A 26,836-nucleotide genomic window follows, 5' to 3' on the forward strand; every position below is an offset into this window, starting at 1 on the left:
GCTTCACCCATTTACACCCGCAAAATCACACTAAGGAGAGAAAAAAAGTAATAAACACACATGGACACGTCATCGACCTCCATCTCAGCCAATAGCAAAATTTGATTGTAATAGCCGTGTTTCAACCCATAGAGGACAGTCACTATTACATTTTTACAACAAAATACACCAAATTGAAATATTTTGACTAAAATGTCAAGAGTTGGACCAGAATCAATTGACAACACTACTTCATACCCAAATTTGTTTTTTGGGGTTTATATTTGGGTTAGGGGTTTAGTTACTCTTTAAGTGGGAAAAAATATGTGCCGGTACTCTCCTTTTCAGCTGTTGGCTGGTAAATTAGGCGGTGGGCGGTTGATACCAGCACATCATTAAATGATAGGCTATTGTACATTCAAATATGATGCTGATTTTAAAAAACGTTCAAGAAAGATTTTTAACAAGTATTTTCTTGTTAATCGGGACTGATTTGTCTCAGCTAGAAGTTTTTGTGATTTGTAGCAGGATAAACAGACTCCACTACGGTGGCCTGGAGGTGCAAATCAACATTACAAAACATAAAACACTTTTACAAATTCTGAAACAAATTTACATTTCAGAAAACAAAACTACAAGTCTTAAAACAAAGTTACATTTCAGAAAACAAATTTACATTTCAGAAAACAAAATTACATTTTAGAAAACAAAATTACATCTCAGAAAACACATTTACAAGTTGCAAAACAAAATTACAATTCAGAAAACAAATTTACAAGATGCAAAACAAAATTACATTTCAGAAAAAAAAATTACAAGTTGTAAAACAAAATTACATTTCAGAAAAAAAAATTACAAGTTGTAAAACAAAATTACATTTCAGAAAACAAATTTACAAATTGCAAAACAAATTTACATTTCAGAAAACAAAATGACAAATAACATAACACTTTTACAAAGACCAAAACACTTTTACAATATCTGAAACAAATTTACATTTCAGAAAACAAATTTACAAGACACCAAACACTTTTACAAACACCAAGACACATTTACAAGTGGCAAAACACTTTGACAAACTGCAGAAACAAATTTACAAAAAGGCCAACATCAACCGGAAAGGGAATGTACCAACCCCGGGGTTGACCCGGAAGTGAACGAGGAGCGGTCATGACGAGTTCTCGTCGTCAATGGAGAAGCTAACGGAGACCTGAGATGAGCGAAAGAGTAATGTTTTGCCCCTATTGTGGCAAGCACATGAGCCATTGACGACGAGAACTCGTCATGACCGCTCCTCGTTCACTTCCGGGTCAACCCCGGGGTTGGTACATTCCCTTTCCGGTTGATGTTGGCCTTTTTGTAAATTTGTTTCTGCAGTTTGTCAAAGTGTTTTGCCACTTGTAAATGTGTCTTGGTGTTTGTAAAAGTGTTTGGTGTCTTGTAAATTTGTTTTCTGAAATGTAAATTTGTTTCAGATATTGTAAAAGTGTTATGTTATTTGTCATTTTGTTTTCTGAAATGTAAATTTGTTTTGCAATTTGTAAATTTGTTTTCTGAAATGTAATTTTGTTTTACAACTTGTAATTTTTTTTTCTGAAATGTAATTTTGTTTTACAACTTGTAATTTTTTTTTCTGAAATGTAATTTTGTTTTGCATCTTGTAAATTTGTTTTCTGAATTGTAATTTTGTTTTGCAACTTGTAAATGTGTTTTCTGAGATGTAATTTTGTTTTCTAAAATGTAAATTTGTTTTCTGAAATGTAACTTTGTTTTAAGACTTGTAGTTTTGTTTTCTGAAATGTAAATTTGTTTCAGAATTTGTAAAAGTGTTTTATGTTTTGTAATGTTGATTTGCACCTCCAGGCCACCGTACTCCACAGACAGCTGCCATTAGCTTGTTCTTAACAAGCCGACTGCAACAGCTTCACAGTGTTTCTCAATAAGAGCTTTCATTTTACTGTTCTACTGTTATGTTACTGATCAGTAAATCAGCTCTAAGTTCTACATTAACACTGTGAAAGTATCAAAGCCTCAGTCCACAAATGCAAACAGCCTGTATTCAGAAACTGAGCCTTAGAACAAGGTGTTAGGATTTCTGTAACTTGGTGATGTCACAACAAAACTACACCGAGATGGTTTTTGGCTCCTTAAAACCAGAAATGTTCTTATGGCTCAACATTTTAAATAAAAAACACACACAAAAAAAAGCGTCAAATATGGGACGTTTCACATCTCAAACCTCGTTTCTGATGCCACTTGTGGTTGGCATTCTTTCAATTCCTATTTTACAGATGATCAAGTCCAACCTCCCAAACTGCTCTCTGTAATCTTTGGAGGAAAACATCAGGAACAAAGTAGAGAGAAAGAGAGAAGCAGCAGCAGCTGTGAAACAGATGGAAAACTGTGACACTTCGCCAACTTTAACGCAAATCACAGCTATGCATATCTGAGGCTGTTTGTGATTGTTCGTCGTCATAAAACAGGGAACGCATGTGGTGTGTGTGCGCGTGCGTGTGTGTGTGTGCACGCATATGTGTGTGTTTTCAATGCCAAATTTCCCCTATAATAAATGAACTCGGTGAACTTGTGCAAGGAGTGTGCAACAGTTTAACGGAGAGCTGCTCCTCCTGCTCCTGGAGGAACCCGAGTCAGAGAGGCAGAGGTACGCCGATGTCAGCCGCCGTGTGTGAGCCACAGTCACCACAGTGTGTTCATCTAATAGATCTGGAGGATGTGTATGTGTGTGTGTGTGTGTGTGGCAAGAAATGAGCACAGTTTGGGTTAAGAGGGAGAGTGAGTGATGACGGCGACGGGAGCAGCTGCTGGAGAAGGCAGGCAGCACACATGTTTATACTGTGTTAGCACTACTGTGCAAGTCAGTGATCCGTCCCATCTGTCCAACAGAGACACAGGGAGACGGGAGCTGTCAGACCACGAGTCAGCTTTTGTTTTATTTAAGTCCAGAAATAAAGAGGATCTTTGCTGATCTCATGCAGTTAGAAAAATGAAAATAGCTGCCGATACATTTTCATACAATCAACCCGCGTCCGCCCAGTCATTATCCATTTCATTTACTGCTTCAATTACAGATGTTTTTTTGGTTTAATCTATAAAAGCTGTGTTTGAGCCACGGGATGGTTTAACCAACGACCACAACTCTGCTCTCGACTAAAAAAAAAAAGTGATAACACCACCACCCCTCCCCCTCCCCAGCCTCATGTGATGAAGGCTCACAGCTGGGAGGAACCGCGGCTCTGACCTTCGTGGCGCGCTCCGTCATCACCAACACAACGCCACGTGATGTATGACTTAATGAGAGACATGCCGACCCCCGAGCTTCATCTCAGCAGCTTCGGATTTCACGTTCATACATTTACACCTGGCGTTTGCACGATAAATCCGCAGCAGAGGTCCGACCGCGACACCTGTAGGAATTCAATGTTACGAGTATCTACCTCAGCGTTCCCACACTCTTCTGATGAATGATCTCAAAGTCAGGTGAGGGAGAGGGATGTGTGAAGACGATACAGAAACAAACGCTACAGGACGACTCACACCAATTAAACCAGTTTTAGTGGAAGTTCAAGCAGCTGTAGCTGTTCCAAAAGAACCAAACCAAGAGAAGCCAAACAGAGTTCCATTGACCATATTCACAGCGTCGCCATCTTTCCTTTCGCCATCACTCCGGGTGGGTAAACAAACCGTATAACTGCTGGCTGCAAGCCGTACAAACGTTGGGAGTCTGATGTTCTGCTTTCCTTTCATCACTTCCCGGTTGATACAGATTTAAGGAAGCCATGGGTTGTCAACGTCTGAAGGGACATCGGGCCATATTTCAAAGTAAAACAACATTTGGGTTAAACTGATTTGAATTAAGTTAGCCAGCATTAGCTGCACCTGCTAACGTAAACGGTAACGTTATGTGACGGCGTTGAATCTTCCCACCCCGAGTGATGACATGAATCTGGCTAATTGTACATCTTATCCACAAGTTTCCGAATGTCAAAAACGGAAGCCGGTTTTGCTCTTCTGGTGGAATTCTTACGTTTCCATGGTTTCACTAGTTGTCATAGTTACGGTAAATGCGGAGATGAATAAACGGAACGATATTGCGTTGATCGAGTCAAAAGTAGAAAAATCTATTCGTGGCGGATACATAATTTTTTGTGGCGGGCCGCCACGAATAAATGAATGTATGGGAAACACTGATTGTTAAAAGCTTGCGTGATGATCCATGCGTTTGACAGATTTTCAATGAAAAAAAAAAGAAAAGAAAAAAAGAAAGATCCATGCGTTTACCGTGACTACTGAAACCATGGAAACGTAAACTTTCAATTCCACCGGAAGAGCAAAACCGGCTTATCAGAACGGCTTACGTTTTTGACGTTCAGAAAAAGGTGGATATATTCATTATATATTCATTCATTCATTCATTCATTCATTATAGGTAAATATATCCGTGGAAATAAAATGTATTTGCAACATAGTATTTCACAGAAGTGCAGTACTGTCCCACATTTATTCTGCAGTAGAGCCCTGCACCTTAGCTCTAAGCCCGAGGGGCCCCAAAGCCCGCCAGCCTGAGGGCCGGGCTTCAGTTACCACATCATTACCTCGGACAAGGGCTTTTTTTAAAACCTGCCAATTAGAAAGTTGTGTTAAACCAATTTAAACGGCGACACTTGAACGCAGCAAGTCACTCTGCCCCCTCCCTCCCTGCTCCACGTCACTCACAACAAATTACACCTAACCCGATCCCACTCCCACGTCCCGCCACAAACATGAACATAAATAAAAAGATTAGAGACGGCAAACTGAGGACACTGGACAATAACAGGGGAAAGGCTCAGTACTGCAGTAAGTTTAAACTCATCACAACCCTTGAAGACGAGCCGACCAGGTCCGTTCAGTGCAACTTCTGCTCACTGCTGCAGCTGCATCGCGTTCAGTCACTTCAAAAAACAAAGTTATCGATTACAAAACAATAGTCAATCAAAATATAATGATTAAAGCTTAAAACCACGCTGAAAGGCTGAAGTCAGGCTTGATTCAGGTTCAGGCCTGAGAATTCTGAACCGCTGCCGGGGCCCAGATTCTCTGAAGCATGACAATGACCCAAACTATTAACCATTTTAATTGACAGGAAGGGGCCTGTTGTGGTGTTTCCTGTGTGTTTCGTCTCAGAGTGGGGTTGCTCACACACACAGCACGTGACTCACTAGTTGAGGCATTTTTTCTGGCTGCTTGCCGCTCGCATTTCGTTTGAACGTGTGCACACTCGGGTGGAAACGGTTAGGGAAAGCCAGGGGATTTTCAAAATAAAAGGCACACCCAATAAAAGATAATATGTATCAATTTGTAAATTATCATTATTATTATTTAGGCTTTTATGCTTTTAATATATAGGACAGCTGCATATGGGACGCCTGCTCTACCCACTGAGCTACACGATGGCCCAAAATGTACCAATTCGTGATTGATATGTAGATCGATGTATGGCTCCACCCCTACTGTATGTGGAACTAAGCCAAAGTTTGGGCCACTTCTCACTCAGTATGATCACTTCCTGCACTTACTTGTTGCTCTTCGTGCTGTCCAAGACTGTAATGTTAGTGTTTTGCCAGGCACGTGAAGTAGAAGGAAGCAATAAGGGAACCAATAAGCAATGAGGTAATGATGTTTACCAGTTCTTAACCCCACACACACACACACTTCAGAGACACTGCTTGTTCCGCCTCCTTTGAGGTATGCAGCAGTATGGCTGTGTCACAGTTTCCCAGAGATGATGAGTCAGTCAACTCACAGCACAGTCAGCTGTTTGTTGTGTCATCACTAAAAGAGATGCGTTTTTTTTCCCCCTATGAAGCAAAATATAAATTAAATAAAACTCACAGAAAAGCTGCTTGTGTTTTGCAATGAATAGATTTTTTTTTGCTCCACTTCATCTCATTCAAACATTTTCATCTCATTTATTTATTTTTTACAGCTGTAGAAAACCCGACTTAAAATTCCTTTTGCGCTGCTGAACAGAAACAAAACCCTGCCGCCCTCGTTCACCTCGCCCTCACTTTCTTCTCTCCCCGTCCTCTATTATTTCCTCCATTCATTTCTTTTCTGTTGAACTCTTTACTACTCTCCCTCTCTTCGTCTCTCTCTCTCTCTGAGCAGCTTTTGTAAAAAAAAAAAAAAAAAAGACGAGGAGGGAAAAACTGCTGCCGGTGCACAGAGAGAAAAAGGGAGCAGGACCACGGGTTTTGTGGGGAGTAAACCCAGTAAACCCGGTCTCTTTGAGATGAGGGTGAAAATGATAAAAGGCAGGAAATCTTCCGCTGCTCCGGTAAGAAATGAGAAAAGCACTTAAAAAAAAAAAAAGTTCGGCCTGTAGCTCCGACAAATTCTTTACTGGTGCGTGAAACGCTGACCCGGCTCCTCTGGTGGTTTCGGATGACAACTGAAAACGGTATTTAATGTCAGTCAGGTTGACGTGTAGAGGACTGTCATCAATATCCTCCATTAACCTCCTCTTCCTCCTCCTCCTCCTCTTCCTCTCCGAGGCTGGCAGACATGAACTTGCCCAATGAAGCATTAAAGTAGCACAAATGATCCTTTTCCACTCCTCTGCCTCCCTTTGCTCTCTTTTACAATACAAACATCACAGCCACTACCACAACTACAACTACAACTTCTGTCAGCACTCCTCCTAGCTAGTCCACCGCTACCAAAAAGTGTTCGTATAGATCCGGCTCAATGCATCCCGCACACTCTACATGGCAGAGTGCTTGGACCATGCAGATCTCAATAACCTACGTCACACACACACACACACACACACATTCCACAGTGAGCAACAGTCGGCCCCGGGGCGCTCCGACTGCGCTGTCAAAACATCTTAGCGGGGCCTAAATGATTAGAAGTGCAGGTCTGGAGCGGATGTCTGCAAAAATGCGGCGTGCAGTAAAAGCATCACCTGAGGGGCTATGGGGATCTCGGGGTGTTATGGTCTGATAACAAAGAAGTGTGCAATAATAACTCCCCAATTGTCTCAATATTTGCGCCTCGGGTCGAGTTTGTCGGAGCAGTTTCTTCTCTGCGAAGCTGCAAGTCTCAACACAACACACTGCAAGCGTGCAGTGTGTGTGTTCAACATTAACTGTTCTGAAACCAAGTGTATGCCTGGGTTCGCTCACTGTTACACAACCCCAATATGGACTTGTCCTTTCTATTATTACACCGCATTCACATGGAATCAGGCAGACGGACAACAGCCGCCAGACGGAATGGGAAAAACAAACAAGCGGCACGGCGGCAAAACGATACACACGTGACAAAATGTTACTATACGATGTTATATTTACAACAAATTGAATAAAAAAAAGATATCCTTGTGTATTCTGTTTTATTCTAATAGCTATACACATATGGCTATAAAATTCAGATTTCTCTTAAAAAGGGATACTTCACTCAAAATCAATAATTCACCAATTGCCTACTCACCGTCATGCCAAGGAAGGGTTTGGAGAACTTTCAGAGTCATCAAAATGCTTTTGGAGTTCCAGGCGGGGTCCGGCTGGAAACAGATTTTCATATAATGGCGGCAGATAGAGTTCACTTTTGAATCGCCCAAAACACACACTATGAAACATCCAGATACCTCCATACTGCTCGTCCGTACTGACCCAAGTGTCCTGAAGCCACGATGATTCAAAAGTGAACTCATTATATGAAAATCCATTGCCAGCCGGACCCCCCCTGAAACTCCAAAAGCGTTTAACTCCGAAAGTTCTCCAAACCCCTTCTTGGCATGACAGTGAGTAGAACATTTGTGTGTATTACACATTTTGGGTGAAGTATCCCTTTAATATTGCATTGCATTCTGAAACATCTGTTTAATTCCTTCCAAAATGTCACATCCGGTTGTGAATTCCATGAAGGTGCATGGTAAAAGGTTAAAATATTTTAACTTTGGATGGCATTGCCGTATACTGTTGCCATTGACGTATTCTTTGAGGAATGTATTCCATGTGGATGCAGCGTTAGAGCCGTGTACAAGTTTGTTTCACTTTCAGTTTGTAGTTCTGATCCACATGCTCACTGTAAAGGAAGAAGACACAGAGAGAGCAGCAACAGGACATGATACAAATTCCTGACAACTGTTTCAAAGTCATGTACTGATCTCCAGGAGGCGCCAGTGTGCCAACATGCAGCAACACAGACGGAGAAGAAGACTGAGCTCAAAACTAAATGTCACTGTATGTAACTAGTTACCATTTCAAATTAACCAATCACAATTATTGCCATTTAAACAAGCTTATTGCTTTACCTGAAAATAGCCTAACTTCAGATGAATCACACAGCTTATGATCACTGATCACCTGACTTGGTGGGCGTGGTCACAACATCATCAGCCCACACAATGGCATAGCGTTCAGGATTGAGGTTACAGTTGTGGACACAATGTTGTGGTGAACTGTCGTCTATGTGCAGGTGTGACAACTTGAGACTGAGCAAACACAAAGTGAGTCTAATCTTCTGAAGCAACAAACCAAGCAGCACAGTTCTGCTTTCCCTAGTAACACCCTAGTCAGTTTATATATGAAGCAATAACGTGTGATTTATTTTTTTCAGTAACTTGCCCAACGCTGACAGACACAGTCGTCCCACTGGTGGTGTTACGTGTCAGCTGCTGATATCTATAGTCAGTGTGATGCCACAGAAATAAATGAGAACGATCCCACAGAGACTGATGAACAGCAGGTTGAAAAACATAAACATTAATGGCTCCTCCTGCACTGTTAAAGGGATAGTTCAACATTTTGGCAAATTGGCCCATTGTCATATCCCTATAGTCATAGCAGTAGGTTTGTTACCTTTAATTTGTCGATGCAAGCTATTTTTAGAACGGCGGAGCAGAGCCGCGAGCTGCACAGAGCTATTCTATGGAGGCTAATGGGATTTCTCAACAACTCCAAAACGCTGTCGTGGACAAGTTGTGACCTGCACATTCACCACGCTGTGAGATAATAACGGAACGTTACGAGACAGAGTTGTTTTCGAGGTAAATTCATGCAAAACTGCTGATGTGCCTTTCCGTCAGGGGCAGTTTTTCATCAAGCAGTCTCTGCATTTGCCTTGAAAACAACTCTGTCTCGTAACGTTCCGTTATTATCTCATAGCGTGGTGAATGTGCAGGTCACAACTTGTCCACGACAGCGCTTTGGAGTTGTTGGATTGTGTATTTGATGAGTTTCATGAGGGAAACTAAGAAATCCCATTAGCCTCCGTAGCGTAGCTCTGAGCAGCTCACGGCTCTGCTCCGCCACAGCTTGCACCGACAATTAAAGGTAACGAACCTACTCCTAAAACTACAGGGATTATGGCAATGGGCCAATATGCCAAAATGTTGAACTATCCCTTTAAGAGACAAATCAGCAAAAATTACCAAGGGGCTGATCCGACTTGCCCAAGCTGCAAGAGTTCTAGGCCGAAATTTCCAGAACTTTCTCATCCATCCATGATTAGGATGTAGACTAGCTCAGTCCTCTGACAGCCATCTTTGGTGCAGCACCAGGGGGAGCAGAACTAACAATCAACCAAAGGAAAGCAATAGTGTTCTCTTCATTGTTGGTCAGGAGATTGATCCTATTTAACTGGATTAAGGCAACACCGTCATCTCATCAACGATGGGTGGAGGAGGTGAAGGTATACCTTAAATTCGAGCACCTTACATTTACTCTGCAGGGAGGTATTATAAAGCCTGACAGACCTTTTTTTTCCTTTTTAAAAAAAAGTATTTTGGGGGGCTTTTTTGCCTTTAATTGAAAGAATAGTTGAAAAAGACAGGAAATAGGGAGACAGAGGCGGAGTGACATGCAGCAAAGGGCCACCTGATCCATGGTTTGTTACAGTTTTGTTTGTAGTATAGAGTTGACTTATGGTATATTTTTCCAGTCAAATTGTCCACTATAGAATGTTTGTCGTGGAAATATGAAAAAAAATAGAAGAATAAAACCACTTTGATTATTCAGTTACATCCCATTAGCGAAGCTCGACTCCCCGGCCGTCACACAATGTGTGATACGATGGCAGTTAGGACGGTTACCACGGAGATGGGCAAACAATAGATAGTGAGGGATTAAAGTGGTGACGATGAAGAGGAGATGGAGACAAATGAGAGAGGGAGGAGGTAGGGCGTGTATGTGTGAGAGAGAGAAAAAAAAAACAAGGAGAGAAAGAGGAGAAAAGAAAGAAAAGCAGGTGGGAGAGGGAAGGAAGTGTCCCGCTCAGATGGAGTGATATACGAGCCTGAAAGAGGAAGGAGTTGTAACGGACGAGTGTGTGCGTGTGCACATGTGACTGCCAGTTATGAAAGAGTGAAAGTGGGTACATGTGAAACGGTGAGCAAAAGTGTGTCTGGATGCATATATCAGTGTGTGTGTTTCCCTCTATCCTTTCTCCCATGTTTGCACAAATACATTCTCAATTAGACTCATGCTGGCACTCTTGTCTGGGCATCTGCCCTGGCGTTGATACACACACTCCTTTCAACCACAACCGGCTCACAGAGATCAGGGAGTGGCTTCATGTATGTCTGTGTGTGCGCATGTGTGCACATGCGAATGAATAGGTGAGGTTTTGGGGCATTATTTAAATATTTGGCTGTTTGTTGCGAAATCTGTGTGTGTGTGAGGCTCACCGTAGCAGCAATGTTCTTGCTCTCCTCCATGATAGCAGCTGAGTACTTGTTGGAAGGCATCGCTGTCGCAGTCGACTGGTCCAGTGTTTGTCCCGACTCCTTTTCAAACCTGGACAAAGACACAAACCAGGAAAATGTCAGGAAACAAACATGGCCGACTTCCCCGCGCGTCAGTGCTGCACCTGTGGCCGTTCCGGACTATTTTCAAGACCATTAGGACTGTATTCAGTACCAGTGCTCATAGAAATCATGTGGATTGATATTTACAGTATTCCACAGCTAAAAAGAATAATTTGATAAAAAATCTAAATCATATTTAATTGAAACAAGGTTTGAATTGAACAGAAGAACACAGGCCAGAACCTGCTAAACGCTCCTCTCACTGTTGACACTGTTGCCACCAAGTTTTAAAAAGATACTTTGGTAGAGCAATTTAATTATCTATAGTTATTGAATTACATCACATAAACCGAAGTGAACGAGTGACAGAGAAACATCTGCGGTTGAAAAAAAAAAGACATTGCTGCAGCTGTGACCTTGACTGGTCTTGAGAAAAAATCCAGCCTCAAGACCTACAACCCTACACACACACACACACACACACACACACACACACACACCAAGCTCTGCCTAATATCATATCAATGTATTGTTGGTTGACTTGACAGTAAATGTTTATCCTTTGGCCAATTACCAACTTCATTGCTAGTCAATGCTAAGTGCTAGCATAGCATTAGGCCTATAAATTGCATTATAAAGTGAACTACTTAGCTAAGCTACCTGTTAGCTTTGCTTTGCTAAGCACTTGTCCACTTGCTAACGAGCTAGCCTCCACTTGGGACTGAATAGACTGAAGTTCACTGAGTCTTGGAGTCCTTATCTGTTATTTTTGACTTTGCATACCGTCACTTTTGTTTTGTTAAACAACTATGTAGGCCTATGCAAAGGCTCTAACTTTCATCTTTCATCTCATCATCTTCCTGCTCATCTCTGTTTATCTACACAGTGTGCACTTCACAAGGCGTGCTTCGCTGTCTGTCAAAGTCACATCTGCTACCTTTGTAAATTCATAAGTAAATGTTTAGTGAAGAAAATATTAAACGTATGTAACAAGAGTCTTCATATAAATCTCCATACATAGTGATGAAACTGTTTTTTCTAGTATATCAGTATTAGAAAGTGTAAGCCAAGAAAAAAACACACAAGTTTGAGTTGCAAAGCAGACCTGTAAACATCAGACAACCACAACCTGTTTGAGACATGGAAGAAAAGTTTCTCGTTACATTGAAAAGAAAATTAAATCGTGACAGGATCCTCACTTAATGTCCCGAATTTCACTCAGTCTCACCACAAAAGGACGCAGCGCTGCAGTGTAGAGGGCTGCATTGGGATTGGGTCCCGCCGGGTCCCGCGGGACCCAATCCAAATCTCGCGGGAGCGGGCGGTTTGAACTTTGCTGCGGGCGGGAACGGGCGGGTAAAACAAAACACTGCGGGAGCGACAGGATGACGGAGTCAACAAATTAAATAGAAAAAAAGCTAAAACAAGGTCTCTACAACACAAAAAATAAGCAAGGCAAGTCTGATATTTGGAAAAGATTCTCAATTGTTTGTGACAAAGATATAAAGGTAGAAAAATAAATAAAATACAGAAGAGGAGAATAGAATATGAAACAGCCCTTATTGAATTGAAAAATGAAAACAACGAAATAGGAGCGCTAGACCAGTGCGTCAAAAGACACGCAGCCCATGAGTCTCTTTGTAATAGCCTATAGAATTACGTGTTTTCTCCTGCGGGACAGGAGAAGACACAAAATCAATGCATCTCTATTATTGTGCGGGCATAAATTCTCAGAGTTTTGCAGGTGCGGGCGGGAGTGGACATGCACATTGCGGGAGCGGGCGGGAATGTAACACACACGTTGCGGGCGCAGGCGGTAATGGTCAGAAATTCAGCGGGAGCGGGCAGGAGCGGGATGAAGAAAACAGTCCCGCGCAGGGCTCTACTGCAGTGTGAACAATCAGCAATTAAGACAGAAAACTTAGATGCACAAATGTCAAGTGCAAAGATTCGACAACTGACACAGAGAAGGTGATTTAACAGCTGATCAGTGGAGAAGCTGCTGCAGAGACACGGCGGTGCAGAAGAGGATGACTTCAGCCTCTTCTGTTCAAGTGAGTGGGAAGGAAACATGTCTATACAGACCTGAGGTAAACAGATACACAGGCCTGTCAGGATGTGTGTGTGTCTCTGTGTGTGTGTTAGAGAGAGAACAAAGTGAATGTGTATGTGTTAGTACATGAAAGTAAGAATGTTGTGTTTCTGCATCGTCTCTTTAGCTCCATGGAGGTGCACACATTCCTATTTTAGTGGGGATACGAGTGTGTGTGTGTAGGTTTAAATATCAGGGAGGTGACCAGCTCAAAGTGTGTGTGTGTGTGGGAGTCTGTGCTGCAGTAATTAGTTTGTTCCTGGGGCTTCGTAATGTGGCATTAGATCTAACCCTATTGTCAATCTTCCTGACATTTGGCACATACATCACATACACACAACTACACACCCTCTATTACCAGGCTTTTAAATGCACACTATTCTATTCACACATTTAAAAAAAAATGCAGCCCACATTGAAAACCTGTTTGCGCAGCTTTGCTGCTCATTTCTCACTGGTTTCCAGTTTTACTTTAATTCACCATGGTCTTTATTCATTGTCCTTTAACCCGCTCTTACTAGAACATTGTGTAGGAATTACTCCCATCTAGCGTTGCGGTTGTATATCACAAGCAACTCTGCTGCATTCACATGAAATTGGGCAGACGGCAGACGGAGGACAGCCGCTGCACGTAACGGCATAAACAAGCCTCTATGTAAACAAGTGGTCTGTCAACATGAGGCAAAACAATACGTGACAATATGTTGTCATGGCGATATCATATTGTTTACCTGGCCCACGTTTTACCGGCTTTCTCTGGACTTCTGTGACTAAAATAACATCTGGTTTGTTACCGACGGCCGTCTGTCCGACTGCAGGTGAATGCAGCATCAGTGTAACGCTCCATTCCTCCTCACTGCGTTACCACGGTGACTTTTCACAGACGCCACCTCCACCTGAGCCGACAGCTCCGGTGTCTCCGCTGAGTTTTCGTGGTTTCCTACCGTCACGCTGCCACTGAACGTAAAAACATGGCGACACCACATGGCAGCAGCACCGAGCTTACCGCTCCATGTAGATATGAATGATATGAACGGCTAATTCAGAGCTGAAAGGAACACTTCAGTTTGTTGATGGGGGGGATTACTGATGAATGAAAAACAGACTTTTGAACGAAATAATCGATTTTCGTGAATAGATAACAGAAGTTACACAATGTCCCTTTAAAGCTTGCCTGACAAGCTCTATAAATAAAGTTCATTATCACCAATGTTTTTAATTGGGATGGGAATCGAGTAGATTGTATTGATACCAATGCTTTTATTGATTCCATTCATCTGTGCGATTCTTTGATTTCCCAAATGGTGGTGTGGATCCACAGGTTTCACTGTCAACAGCGCTAATTCTAGTCTGAGTCTCTAAACACTGAACAACAGAGATAACTGTCACAGCAGATACTGTTTCTGAATGAAAGCTGCAGTGCAATGTTAGAATGGACTGACAGTGTTTCCCCTACATTCATTCACTTCACCGCTAAAACGTCACTATCGCTTTCATAATATCACAGTGTCACAAATGATTTCACTCACACCAAAACCATACTCTGGATTCATCAACGCTGCGGGAATCTCAGATTTGATCGTAAGTACGTGTGCAAGATCATGGAGACTAGGGCTGACCCAAAAAATTCGAAGCTTCGAAGCTTCGTTCGTTGCCATGGTAATCGATCATGAAAGTCTGTGATCGATTTTTTTTTTCTCCTTTTTCCCTTTTTGACACGGTTCTCATCGGCAATTGTTACATTAAAATGAGTAGGCGACTTGGCATCCTGAAAACCTGCCTGATTTAGGAGATATGCAGTGTTTGTTTGCCATCACTTTCATTATTTCCACTCCCCCCCTTCCCGTAAGCCGTTACGTTCGCGCACCCCGCCAGCCGCCGAAGCTTCGATTAAAATCGATTTTATGTCCGCGAAGCTTCGATTATCAAAATATGATAATCGGGTCAGCCCTAATGGAGACCAACCCATCGTAAATTTACAGCACACTCCTGTTGATCAGCAATTATTATAGATCCCCGCCCATGAATAGCCATATAAGGAGACCACGACTACCATATAAGGAGGAAGATGCATCCTGTCCACCTGCGATCATGATGCAAACAAGGAAAGAGGGAGAGAGAGAAAAGGGAGAGATCAAGTCATTTTGGGTGAAGTGAGAAAAAATATTTTATGTTCTTCCGTCAGTAGTGGCGTGACTAGGACAGGTAGGTCTAACGCCTGGAAGGAGGTAACAGATGTAGTGTCCTCGGTTTTAAGAACCATTGAAGAAGGAAACATGGGAAAAAACACACACACACACATAACTACAAGAGCCACAGGAGGAACCTCAGCTGTCTGCTGCAGAGGAGCATCACTGCATCAACACATGGAGTTGTATAGGCAGGTTATATTCTTACAGATAAACCAGCCGTCTCTCACAGCTCCATCCAAACCGGTGCCAACAGGATGAAGCTGTGTGCGTCTCACCAGGCCACCAAGCCGCAACAACGTCTGGCAACACACACTTTGCATCGTATATCGCTGCACATTTATGGAATGCAAGTTTTTCCAGTTAATATCATATACTATATCCAGTTAATATAATCATTAGATGGAGCCTTGTACGTGCATGTCCGATCCTTAAAACTTCTCTCTCTCCATATATTTCTAATCATTTGTCATGTTTAAATTACGTCTTTCAAAAAGCCAGTCTATAGTGGTAAAGGAGAGCAATAAGAATTAAAATTGTCATTTCCAACAGTGACAAACAATATTTATGTTAATTTCTACATTTACCGTACACAAGCACTACACGCATTCAGGAGCAGGTGTAGAGAGCAGTGTGATGAATGCGGAAATCCACGTAAATTTCCGTCTGCGCACAGTTTACACGCAAATTCGTTCTGCTCACGTTTGATGAATGAGACCCACACTAACAGCATCACTTTGTATGAGACCAAGTCAAAGTTTGGACCACTTCTCTTTCCTGTCGCTATATATATGTATATGTATATATGTATATATATCACTTCCTGGTCTTACTCAAGAAACACCTGAGTGCAGCGTGGCAGCAACAAGCTACAGGCACAAACAGTAACCCCACTCTTTCCTATGGGAATACTGTGCTACAAAGTTAAGGGCTTTATGTTTTTTGTGCTGGAATAATTGACAGGGCAATATATCAGTTCATCACCTGAAGCTTATTTGGCAAAACCGATTATGATCATTAATTAATAGGCAACAGAAGCACGCATGCTCAGGGCTCCAGACTAACTTTTTTTTTTTTTTTTTTTTTACTAGGAGCACAGTGGTCCCTAACTTAAAATTCTAGTAGCGCAAGCAGAAAATTTAGGGGCACACACCATAAGTTGACTTGCAAAGCAAATATTTACATTTCCCTTTCATTCATGTCCTCACACACATTGTCCTGCCACCTGTGGAATGACTGATTCCAGAGGCTTCACATCAAAGTTGTTTCACCAGTGTTATACAAATGGCAGATTTACTGGTTGCACATGCAAGTAAATGAAAAATGTAACCAACACTAAGTAACTTTTCAACCTTCATATAATATTTTCAGAACTTTTGTGATGGTACATCGACTTACAACAGGTTGAATGACACCTCTGTCATGGCCTGAGGGTCTGTATCGCCTTCACTGGCACTAAGCAGCTTCCAGGTGGATGGTAGGAACCCCTCCACAGAAAAAACTACAAATGTGCTGACTGCTTTACGGTACGTCACTTCCCCGTTTCCCCATTCGTAAAAAACACGGAAGTCGATGCGAACGCCCATGTGGGGTTACCGCTACCATGGCAGAAGCAGTAAGAAAACCAAAGAAATTTAAAGCTTTGTCTGAGGAGACGAAAGACGGAGAGTAACGGGCAATTTCCACTGGATGCAGAGTAATGGAGCCGATACGTCTTTATTATCCCCAAGGGGGCAATTTCAGGGTTTCCCCCAGTGTATTATAAGCCTGGCGGGCCGCCAGGCCTTACTTGACCCCCCGCCAGGCTAAACATCGTTTATTAATCTTTTTAATCAGTTTTTATAGTCCATAAACACGTGGTCAGGTGTCTTTTTCATCACCTGACAACGTTACAACTTTGTCGCACATAACGAGACACGTCACGGACATCATGCTCATCAGACAATAGACAGCATCAGACCGCTGCTTCACCAGCTGAACGAGAGGAACGCACCGAGTCCACGTTAACGTGAGCTGAGCCGCAGCTCCAGAGGCTGTCAGCTGCTGTAGCGGCTGTTAGCTGGTAGCTGGTAGCTGTTAGCTGTTAGCTGGTAGCACGTCGTCCCCTGCAGCGTCAGAGCTCCGGACTCCTGTGAGCCGCGGGGCTTTCACCTGATGTGAAAATGATCCATTGTTTCATTTTTCAGCTCGTAAAGTTCGCGATCACACACGTTTGTTCTTGTAGATCCGTGAGTGTCACGTTTCCATGACGACTGACCGGAAAAAGTGCGTGGTACGTCATGTGCACGTGACTCCAGATGTAAAAAATCTCGGAGCAAAAAAAACAAAAAAACGATGATGGATCTATAATACATCCATGGAAATAAGGCTAGACTTTAACAATGGAGTCACCAGGCAGTTGTTTTTAGTTTTTAATGCAAACAGTTGATGTTATTTATTTAAATATTTTTTTATAAATTATAATTATTAGGCCTACTTTTTTTTGTGGTTGATTGAACAGCATTTCAAGAGTGCCTTTCTGTAAGACTCTGCTATAGCTGGTGTTTAAATATGTTACAGATGTTTATGATAATATTTTCAAATTTCTAGTCAACTTTCAACATTGATATTAAGGCCTTATGGAATCACACCTGCTAAATGCTACTGCTCCATTAATTTAATCTGTTAGGCTACCTACAGGGCCCTGCCATCGGTCAGGGTTAGGCCCCTGTCACAAAAAAACACGCTTGGGCACCGGTGGCCCGCCAAAGGGCCGCCGGTGCCACCCTACCACCGGGCTTAACAAGTTTTCTGGGGGAAACCCTGAATTTATTCTAGTGAATGTGTGTGCTTCCACCGGTTGCTGCTCTGCTGCGTCATGGCTCCAGCATCCGGCAGCCCTCTGCAACACGCAGAGCTTTTATTTTTGCCGGATGCCGGAGCATCGTGCATAAATTCAGCACAGAGCAGCTCGTGCAGGACAGGAAATCGTGTACAAAATACAAAACAAAACACCCGGCTAATTTTCTAAATAAAATACACCGTGTTTACGGCGGATCATATTTCCCGCACTACACCTTGAAAACGTTGTAATGGGCTGAGGCCGGCCTGAAGTCAACAGGTCGGAGGTTTTCAGACACCATTTCACCCCGTTGACACCATGAACGAGGAGATACTGATTGTAAAATCACTAAATAGGCGGATCAACAGGTCAGCACCGAGTTGTTGCACGCGACCGGGAGATCAGGATGTTCACGACGCTGCGCGCGAGCACTCATCATGGGAAATGGGGTCTTCCTTCAGGCAAAACACTACCGCTTTGGTCCACTGGTACCACCAAACTCAACCAAAACTGAAAGTTCTTAAGTATTGCTTTAACATCTCAAATTTTATGAGTAAAACACCCCCATTTAGGGGCAGCCTGGAGCCCTGACACACACATGTTGAACCTCAAGTGTTACAGAATCTTTCAGGTATCTTCATTCAAACTGAACTGGTTTCCTGCCTCAACACGAGAACACCCACACGATTACATGTAAATATTTATGTGGTGTGTATATTCATGTATGTAGCCTACAGAGGCTTTCACCACGAGGGCCGCACACAAAAGAACCACTTAAATAATACCACAGGTGCATCCTGCACACACAGGACACACACACACACGGACAGACACACACACACACACTTCCATTGATTTAACTAAACAGCCTTTGTGTTGATCTGGCTCCATCTCTCAGTGCATACATTTAGTCTGGTGTGTGTGTCTTGTGCAGTGACACTGTGCAAAAACCAGTTCCAAAACGTTACCACGGTGAACCACTGAGGTCGTAACAGTGACCGTGAGTTAAAGTTAGAGTCAGTATCTGCTAGAGTGGACTTCACATTCCCCTGTATGTGATTCCCGGGGCAGTGTTTCCTCGTCAGGCCGATGGTGAGGATGGGACACATCCTGTTAGCTGCACTACAAAGACAAAACACTGGCAGTACAAAACCCAAGACTGAAGCTTGTGTAAGCCTTAGATTAACTTTGGCTTAACTTACAAATGCACTCCAACTCTTTGTAAAGAATCAGCTTTCTTCTGCAGACGGTGTGACTGAACATGAGGAACACACACACACACACACACACCTTGGTGGCACGCTGGGTTGAGTCAGTGCCCTGTGACACAAACCGTCTCTGACATGAATGCATATTAATCAAGGGACTCTCCCTGCACACAGAGGTGATAGAGTTCATTATTTCATACAGGATGTAGACGCGCCCCGCCCCCATCTGCCCCCGTCCCCCCTTCTGCTCCCCAGGCCTTTGACCTTTCATCTACAGAAAACAAAATCAGAGCTTAAAAAAAAAAAAAAAAAAGTACCTGCTCACTGACGTGTGTCTGCTGACTGCTTCACATCAGACCGCATTCACGTCCGGATTACTTTCTCCTGGTGAACTATTTAATTGTGTGTGTATTTATTAGTGTGCAGCATATTGTGCATTATTTATTATCTTTTAAACTGCACTTAAGCCTTTTTATGCTGCTTTTGATTTGATGTGGTGCTACAAACGAAATTTCATTCTGCTTTTATATGCAATGACAATAATTATATCTATCTATCTATCTATCTATCTATCTATCTATCTAATCAGTGTCACTTACAAGTTACATAAACTCACGTGATATCAATATTATTCTGTTCTCATTAGGGCTTTGTGGAGCGTCGTGCAGCAAAAACATCTGGCTGCTTGGTTCTGAGCTTAACACAAACCAGCCATCGTCATTAAACTGTGTAAACTTGTGACACTGATTGAACTGAAGTAAGTGCATCACATGTATTGTTGAAAGTACGGCCTGTAATGATACCAACATGCAGGATCTGCAACACCGTGAAAGCTTAACAGCACTTTAAACCAGAGTGATGGGGGGAAAAACAAATAAAAACACATAATCACTAATTACGGTGGCCCCGAGAGCTCAAAACACTGTAAGAAAACGCACACAAAGACACAAACGGGCAGCAAATTCTGAAGACAACAAAATGTAAAAATGAATTCACAACACAGGGGGCACAAGTGTTGGGGGGTGGGTGGGGCCAGCAGTCCAAGTTAATAATATAAAGTCCATGTTGTTCTCAGAATTAAAGAGGAACTACGCAAGATTTCACCTTAACTCTGCTACATTTGACCTTTACAGCTTTGGAGTAATTGTGATGGTTAAATAAATGACTTCTAACTTGTTACAGGGGAGAATGGAGGCTCTTCTCTTAGCCCAAAACCAACCCTGTGAGATCAGAGAGCCTCTGACCCAGTGTCCCTGCTCTAGTCCCTGCGCACTGCAACAGAAGCCTGCCCCGTAACCTGCCCCGTAACCTGCAAACTCTCTTCTTATCCTGACAGATAAGACTAGACAAATATACACGTATATGATAAATAATGTTATCCACCGCTCTATTGATTGCTTTCTCGCCGGCTTTGTTGCTTTCTCTAAAAACAAATGCACATGGCCGAGAGGAGGGTTAGCAAAACAGCGGAAAAGAGACCAGACTTGCATAGTTCCCCTTCAAGACAAATGATGAATACATATAAATCACCTTTTTTTTTTTAAAGTGGCGACCCTGATGGGATGCACTCATTACTCAGTGCTTTTAAAGCATCTACAAAGAACTTTCATTTTGTGTTGATTTTGGCGACCCCTGTGGACAAAAGCGGTAGTGTTTTGCCAGAATGAAGACTGCATTTCCCACAAGCTCTAGCGTGTATTGTCGTAAGGACGCTTATCTGGCTTGCGCGCGCCGTCTCCTGTAAATCATTTCGTCCAGTGGACTGGCCCGACCACTGCCTCCCAAAGATAGAGTTGGACAACTGAGAAACAGCTTATCTTTCCACCAATGGCCTCATTTGCTGTTGTAGGTCATAAAGAGACATCAGCAGACACAAGAGACTTTGGCATATCCAGTTAAAAGTTATTTGTAGTTGCTTTAACTTCTACAGTCACAACTAGGCATCCCAGTCAGGTTCATCACTCTTTAGCATCCTCTGGAAACACTGAACTTGCAGCATATTTACTTAATTGCATTTGCTGTGATTCTTTATGCTGCACATTGAGCATGTTTTCCTCTCTGGGCCACCGTCTTGTCGTGGTAACATTAGCTCAGAGCTGTCGTGTGCATCCCACCCCCCCACTCCGCCCCCAACTTCCAGCTTCTGCTTGAAGTTATACTTCTGTGAAACTTGTGCATCTCGGTTCTGTATCCTTGTACTATATGTGACCGTCTGCGCAGAAAGAGAGGGGGAAGCGAGAATGAACTAAGAACTGAGGAAGGATGGAGGGCAGAGGCTGAGGGGGCCCTGAAAAGGGGACACAGAGACAGGAGGAGGAGGAAGGGGGGGCGAGGAGGAGGAGGTGGTGGTGGTGGTGGTGGTGGGGGCTTCACATCAAAGTTGTGTCTGGTGGTGAGAGATTAGGGACCGCATTGCAAGAGGGGATTGTTCGCTCCCCAAAGGGTTTGTGAGTGTGAGTTAAGGGTGGGGTGGGTGGGTGGGAGGTGGAGGGGGGTCAGCTCCTCAGGGTCTCTCTCTGGGGGCTGCATTCCTTGTCTGTCATGTACTTTATGGCCCCTTCCAGCTCAGATCGAGCCCTACAGTTTATACATTGTCTGCTTTGTTGCCCATTGTACAGACTGAGCTGCGAAGGCATGCGGGGCTCGTACAGTAGCCTGCGAGGTCCATTCAGTGAGCTGCGGCAGCTTAAAGAGCACGCTTACATTCCTGTATCTGCAGCCTTAAACGGCACATACACAACTGCAACTTTGAGATTCGTGCATGTGCAACAACAAGTCTCAAGCTCTCTGCAGGATGACCACAACAATCGATTGGTGTGTGTGATCAGGGGAGTCAGGTGCGGTGCAGGTCCAGCTATGAATGTGCGAACTGAACAAGGTCGCCTCAACAGCCTCTGGCCAAACACATTAAACCTATTATAGACTTTATCCTGAACCTTCTACCAGCTCCAAACATGACACATCTGCTCTTATGACATGTTTTCTATCTTGTGCCACTAAGAAGACAAGAAAAAATAAACTTCTCCTGCAGTTCCCTCCATGATTAAAACAACTGGAAAGTACCCACCACGGATGAGCTGCATCTGAAGACATTATAACAGTGATTCACACTGCTGCAGCTGTGTCACATTAACCAGCTGTGATAACATCTGCTGCAGAGAGTCCGTTTGTTGATTTTGTGACAATTTGGGGGGACTTTTTCATTTCATCTGTCTAAAAACCATTTATCACACAGCACTACAGCTGCTCCATGACCTTTTGGGTTTGATCTCCATGCGCAAAACAGCAGCACAAAGAACTGAATCATGATACCTGATCAAATTAACCCTAAAGCAAATGTTTAATGATTTTAAAGAACTGGACAAATCATTGGGAAAACAATTAAAGCCTAAAATTATTAAGTTGTTGGAAAAGAACTACTGGGTCCTAAACTGTCCGGTTTTTTGTCATAATTGACAATTAAATGGCGTAGTATTTAGAAATTATGTTGAAAAATGTTCATTAAAAAAAAGGTGGAAATAAATACTTCAATATCTTCTCTTGGTGGACACTTTGATCAAATAGTCATGACAATGACACTGAGTTCCCTCTGACCAGCTCTCAGTCTGTCCATCTGTGAGGACACAGCAAAGACAGCTGTCCAAGATCTTCAGCTCCATTGATTGAGTCTCACTACAGCAGCAGTGAGTCTGCTGAGCAGCAGTGAGGTACAGTCCTAGAACCACACATACGATCAGGACTAAACTACAACCTGGAGCTAAAGACTCCTCGTGAACATCAGAGCTGGGAACCAGATTGAAATATTTTACTCACTGCTTCCCTCAACCATCTCCACCATCAAAGAGGAATCAGTCAACATACTTTTACATGACAACATTTTCAGACCAGGGACCACTTACTTAACCCATAAAAAACAAACACTTGCGGACCACCTGACTCTACATAGCCCCCCAAACAATATGCCAAATTCAACAGGTCACAAAATAGTACAACCTAAAATGACAGCTTTACCAATATCATATTGCTGATACCTACTACTTGATTAAGGGTGTTTTTCACACAGGCAGTGATTGGGTCGGCCCAGTTTAACTGTGGGCCTGAGTTCGGTGCATTTGGTTCAGTGTGAACACAACAGTTGCATTCAGTTGCGTACTGAAATGGCTACAGTTGGACTCAAGTGCGGCCCGTTTGTTGACGCGGCCGGACCAGGACCCACTCCAACTGCCTGGTGTCCACAACAAGTTTGAGCTTAAAAGACGCACATAGTTAGCTATATATAGTTAGCTAGGCAGTGCAGCCATATTATTGTCTCCATTGTTAAGGTTAAAACATTTTTTTTTTATTTCAAAATAAAAAGTTAAAGCGTTACTTCAGAGTTTCATTTTTACGCCGGGACTCATGTAAACGTTGACGTACCACGCGTCTTTTCCAGGCAACCATGGAAACATGACGTTTTAGCATTGGTGCATTATTGGTCCAGAGTGAAAACAAACACGTGTGCTGGTGAAACACTGTCATTTTCGCATTTGGTTTGAACCGAGGCTGCACAGCAGTATGGGTGTAAAAATCCTAAATATTGAAAACACACTACACCTGTTGCAAGCAGTTTGAAACGCTGTCAATTTTGAAACGTGATATGTTACCGTGTCACCTTGCGGACCACTAGGGGTCGCTCACGGACCACTATTTGAGAAACGCTGCCCTAAACTGAATGTATATTTTTATGATGGCTCCTTTTATCTTATACACTAAATTATAATAATTATTATAAATTTTAATTATTAAAGCCCCTATACAGACTTTTCATTTAGTGTTGATTTTGGCGGCCCCTGTGGACAAAAGCGGTGGTGTTTTGCCGGAATGAAGACTGCATTTCCCACTGTTTGGGACGTTTGTCTGGCCGGCGCGTGTAGATTTGTTTTGGAAACGTCGGAAAGAAGACGGGACTTGCTTTGAAAACCTTTTTTTTTAATTTTTTTTTTTTTTTTTTTTTTAGCAGCTATCTGCAGCGTGCGTAGTAGGCTAATGTATCTATTCGTATCGTTTCGTCAGTGGTCCGACCCGACCATGCCTTCCAGAGGTATAGAATTAGACTACTTAGAAATAGCGTATCTTCACACTGATGGGCTCATTTGCTGTTGTAGGTAACAGAGACACATCAGCAGAAACCAGAGACTTTTGCGTATCCAGTTAAAAGCGCCGTACTAGAAGCAAACTTCATTAAAGCAGAAGAAAGCGATCCGGTCGTTTTGGCTAATGCTGCGTTCCAGGCAGGCTTTTGAAACCGTAAATTACAGCTTCAAGTCACAACTTACGATTTTGTAGCGTTCCAGGCAACCCACTCGTGTTTTTCCGACCTGTTTTACCTGTGAAAGTCACTATAACGGCCACTCGTAACTTCCGACCCGTGAACTCGTACCAGATCGAACTGGTATGACTTCACAGGTCGGAAAAACACGAGTTACGGGCTGCCTTGAACGCACCATAACAGTCCTCGTCCCTACGTCACCACATTCAGGCGCATCCCTTGGCTGCACACACAGCCCTGCATGCCGTTCTCTCTCCTCATTGGATAAAAACTGTAGGATACGAGAAAAGTTTTCTCCTCGGCTCAGAGCAGAGCAGAGTGACTGACAGACCCGTGTTTCGGTCCAAACACTCTATGTAAGTGATTGCTGTCGGAAGATATAACTATTTAAGACTTATCTTAACACAAATATACCGCTTACTTCTGCTTTAATTGCAGCCTGATCATCCAAACATCCTTGAATATGACCAAAAAAATGTGTTGCAGGTTTAATGTGAGGCCAACTGACCTACAATTACTGTTTTTTTTTTTTTAAAGTGTAAACAGATTTTTACTAAATCATCCCAAGGTCAAGTTGTGAAAGAGCCCACAGTGTGAAACGTGCATTGAAATCTACCGGTATGTTAAATGAGACAGCGTGTTGGTGGGAAGTGTGCCTGCTCCAGCTGGCAGCCGCCTTCACCCAGTCACCTGCATTATGTCAACATTCCTGCAAAGTGAACTCTCCTGGTGTTTGATTTGACTCCTCCCCCATCGTCTCCCACCGCGTGGCTGCTACCTGCACTCTGTAATGACTGCACACACACACACACACACACACACACACACACACCACACCACACACACCACACACACTGTATGTGCACGAGAGCAGGCTTCCCACACTGTTCCTCAATCTGAGAACACGTTTGTTCCAAAAAAAAAAAATAACTGTGCCGGTCTGTGCGTGTGCGTGCAAACACCAGAGCGCGTAACCAGGAAACAAAAAATGAGTAAGAAAAAAAAAAGCTGTCGTGCAATTTCAACACTTGTTCACTAGTGAAACTAATCACAGCTCACGCCGCTTTAATACAACACTAACAATTCACCTTTCGGACCAAATCCTAATAAAGCAAACAGGTCAAACATCGATCAACCGCTTTAAATCGGCTCGAAGCAACAGGTGATCAAAGTTGTCTAGTTTTTTTTTTTTAAAGTGGCTCAACTTCATATCTAGACGCTCTGACGATGAACTGGATGTGAAAAGTTGGAGAAACTGCAGCAGTTTAAGTGTCATTATTATTGCAGGGAAATTATATATAAGTTTTTTTTAAAAGACGGTTTGATAGTCACCAGCAGCTTCGCACAAAAAACACGAGCAGACGGACGTCGACTTACCAGCAATCTGTGCAACATCTGTACGCGCAGCTCGGTTTTCTCCGTGCACATGGGGCTGTCTGCCACCGACTATCGCTACCGACCTGCAAGCTCTCACCAAAGTGCACCAAAGAGTGAAATCAAAGTGTGAAATCAAGCCGAAAGCACAATCACAGCCACGCACACCTTCACAATGAGCGCCACGACTCCGGTCAGGCGTGTGTGTGTGTGTGTGTGAGTGAGAGAGAGAGAGAGAGAGAGAGAGAGAGAGAGAGAGAGAGAGAGAGAGAGAGAGAGAGGGCGCGTGTTGATAAGTGGAACTTTAATTATTCGCTCGGTGCCTACTTACAAACCTAAATGTTGCAAAGAAGAAGGGAAAAAACGCCCTCCGCGTTGAGGAACTTACATAACAACCCGGGCTGGTCGCTCTCATCCACGGCAGGAGACGGTGCAGAAGGACGTGCTGGTGGCCGCGGACTCGAACCTGTGGGGAATGTGTTTTTAAAAAGAGTTTCTTTTTCTTTTTCTTGGAAAGTCAGCCGTGAACTTGATCTCGGGTCTACTCTGGATCACGTCTATCCCCTTCACATGAGCCCTGCACTCTGTTGGAGCATGCTGCTGCAGATCTCTCTTCTCTCTCTCTCTCTCTCTGCGTGTGTGTGTGTGTGTGTCCCTCTGGACGAACTCTGCCGCCAGTAGGGGAGAGAGAGAGGTGAAAGGGGATTGGTCGCCGCTCCGAGGCTTTAACCAGGTGAACTTGTCACCTCCCACTTTCCTCCCACTCTTCAACACCACTCACCTCTCCTCTCCCTCCCTCTCTGGTTATGAGTCAACGTCTTTTCACACTGATTTCACTGGAAATCAGAGGGAGAAACATCCTTCTCCCCAGGGGACAAGAAACATAGTGATGTAGAAACTTGTAGCCTATAGTCTCCTTCTTAGTAGTGGGCTACACTGTGTGTGAAAATTTCAATTTCTTTTCTGAATAACTTTAAAATGAAAAATGCTCCTTCTCAAGCCAGCAAGCAAAATAGGCTACACTTTGAATAGGCTATTCATGTTTTAAGAAC

The 26,836-nt window shown here is 43.2% G+C and overlaps 1 protein-coding gene across 1 annotated transcript in view; it reads right to left on the reverse strand.

The window, feature by feature from the left end:
• The window catches only part of dnmt3bb.1 (DNA (cytosine-5-)-methyltransferase 3 beta, duplicate b.1), a 61,887-nt gene extending 35,546 nt beyond the window's left edge, over positions 1 to 26,341 (reverse strand). The window contains exons 1-2 of the mRNA XM_083976294.1: positions 26,173 to 26,341; positions 10,673 to 10,781 (exon numbers count right to left, since the gene is read on the reverse strand). Of these exons, the coding sequence (XP_083832420.1) occupies positions 10,673 to 10,781; positions 26,173 to 26,174 (111 nt within the window). The 5' untranslated portion in view covers positions 26,175 to 26,341. The remainder of the gene's footprint in view (positions 1 to 10,672; positions 10,782 to 26,172) is intronic.
• Positions 26,342 to 26,836: the final 495 nt, after the last annotated feature.

This window comes from Trachurus trachurus (assembly GCF_905171665.1).
Source record: "Trachurus trachurus genome assembly, chromosome: 7".
NCBI classification, from domain to species: Eukaryota; Metazoa; Chordata; class Actinopteri; order Carangiformes; family Carangidae; genus Trachurus; species Trachurus trachurus.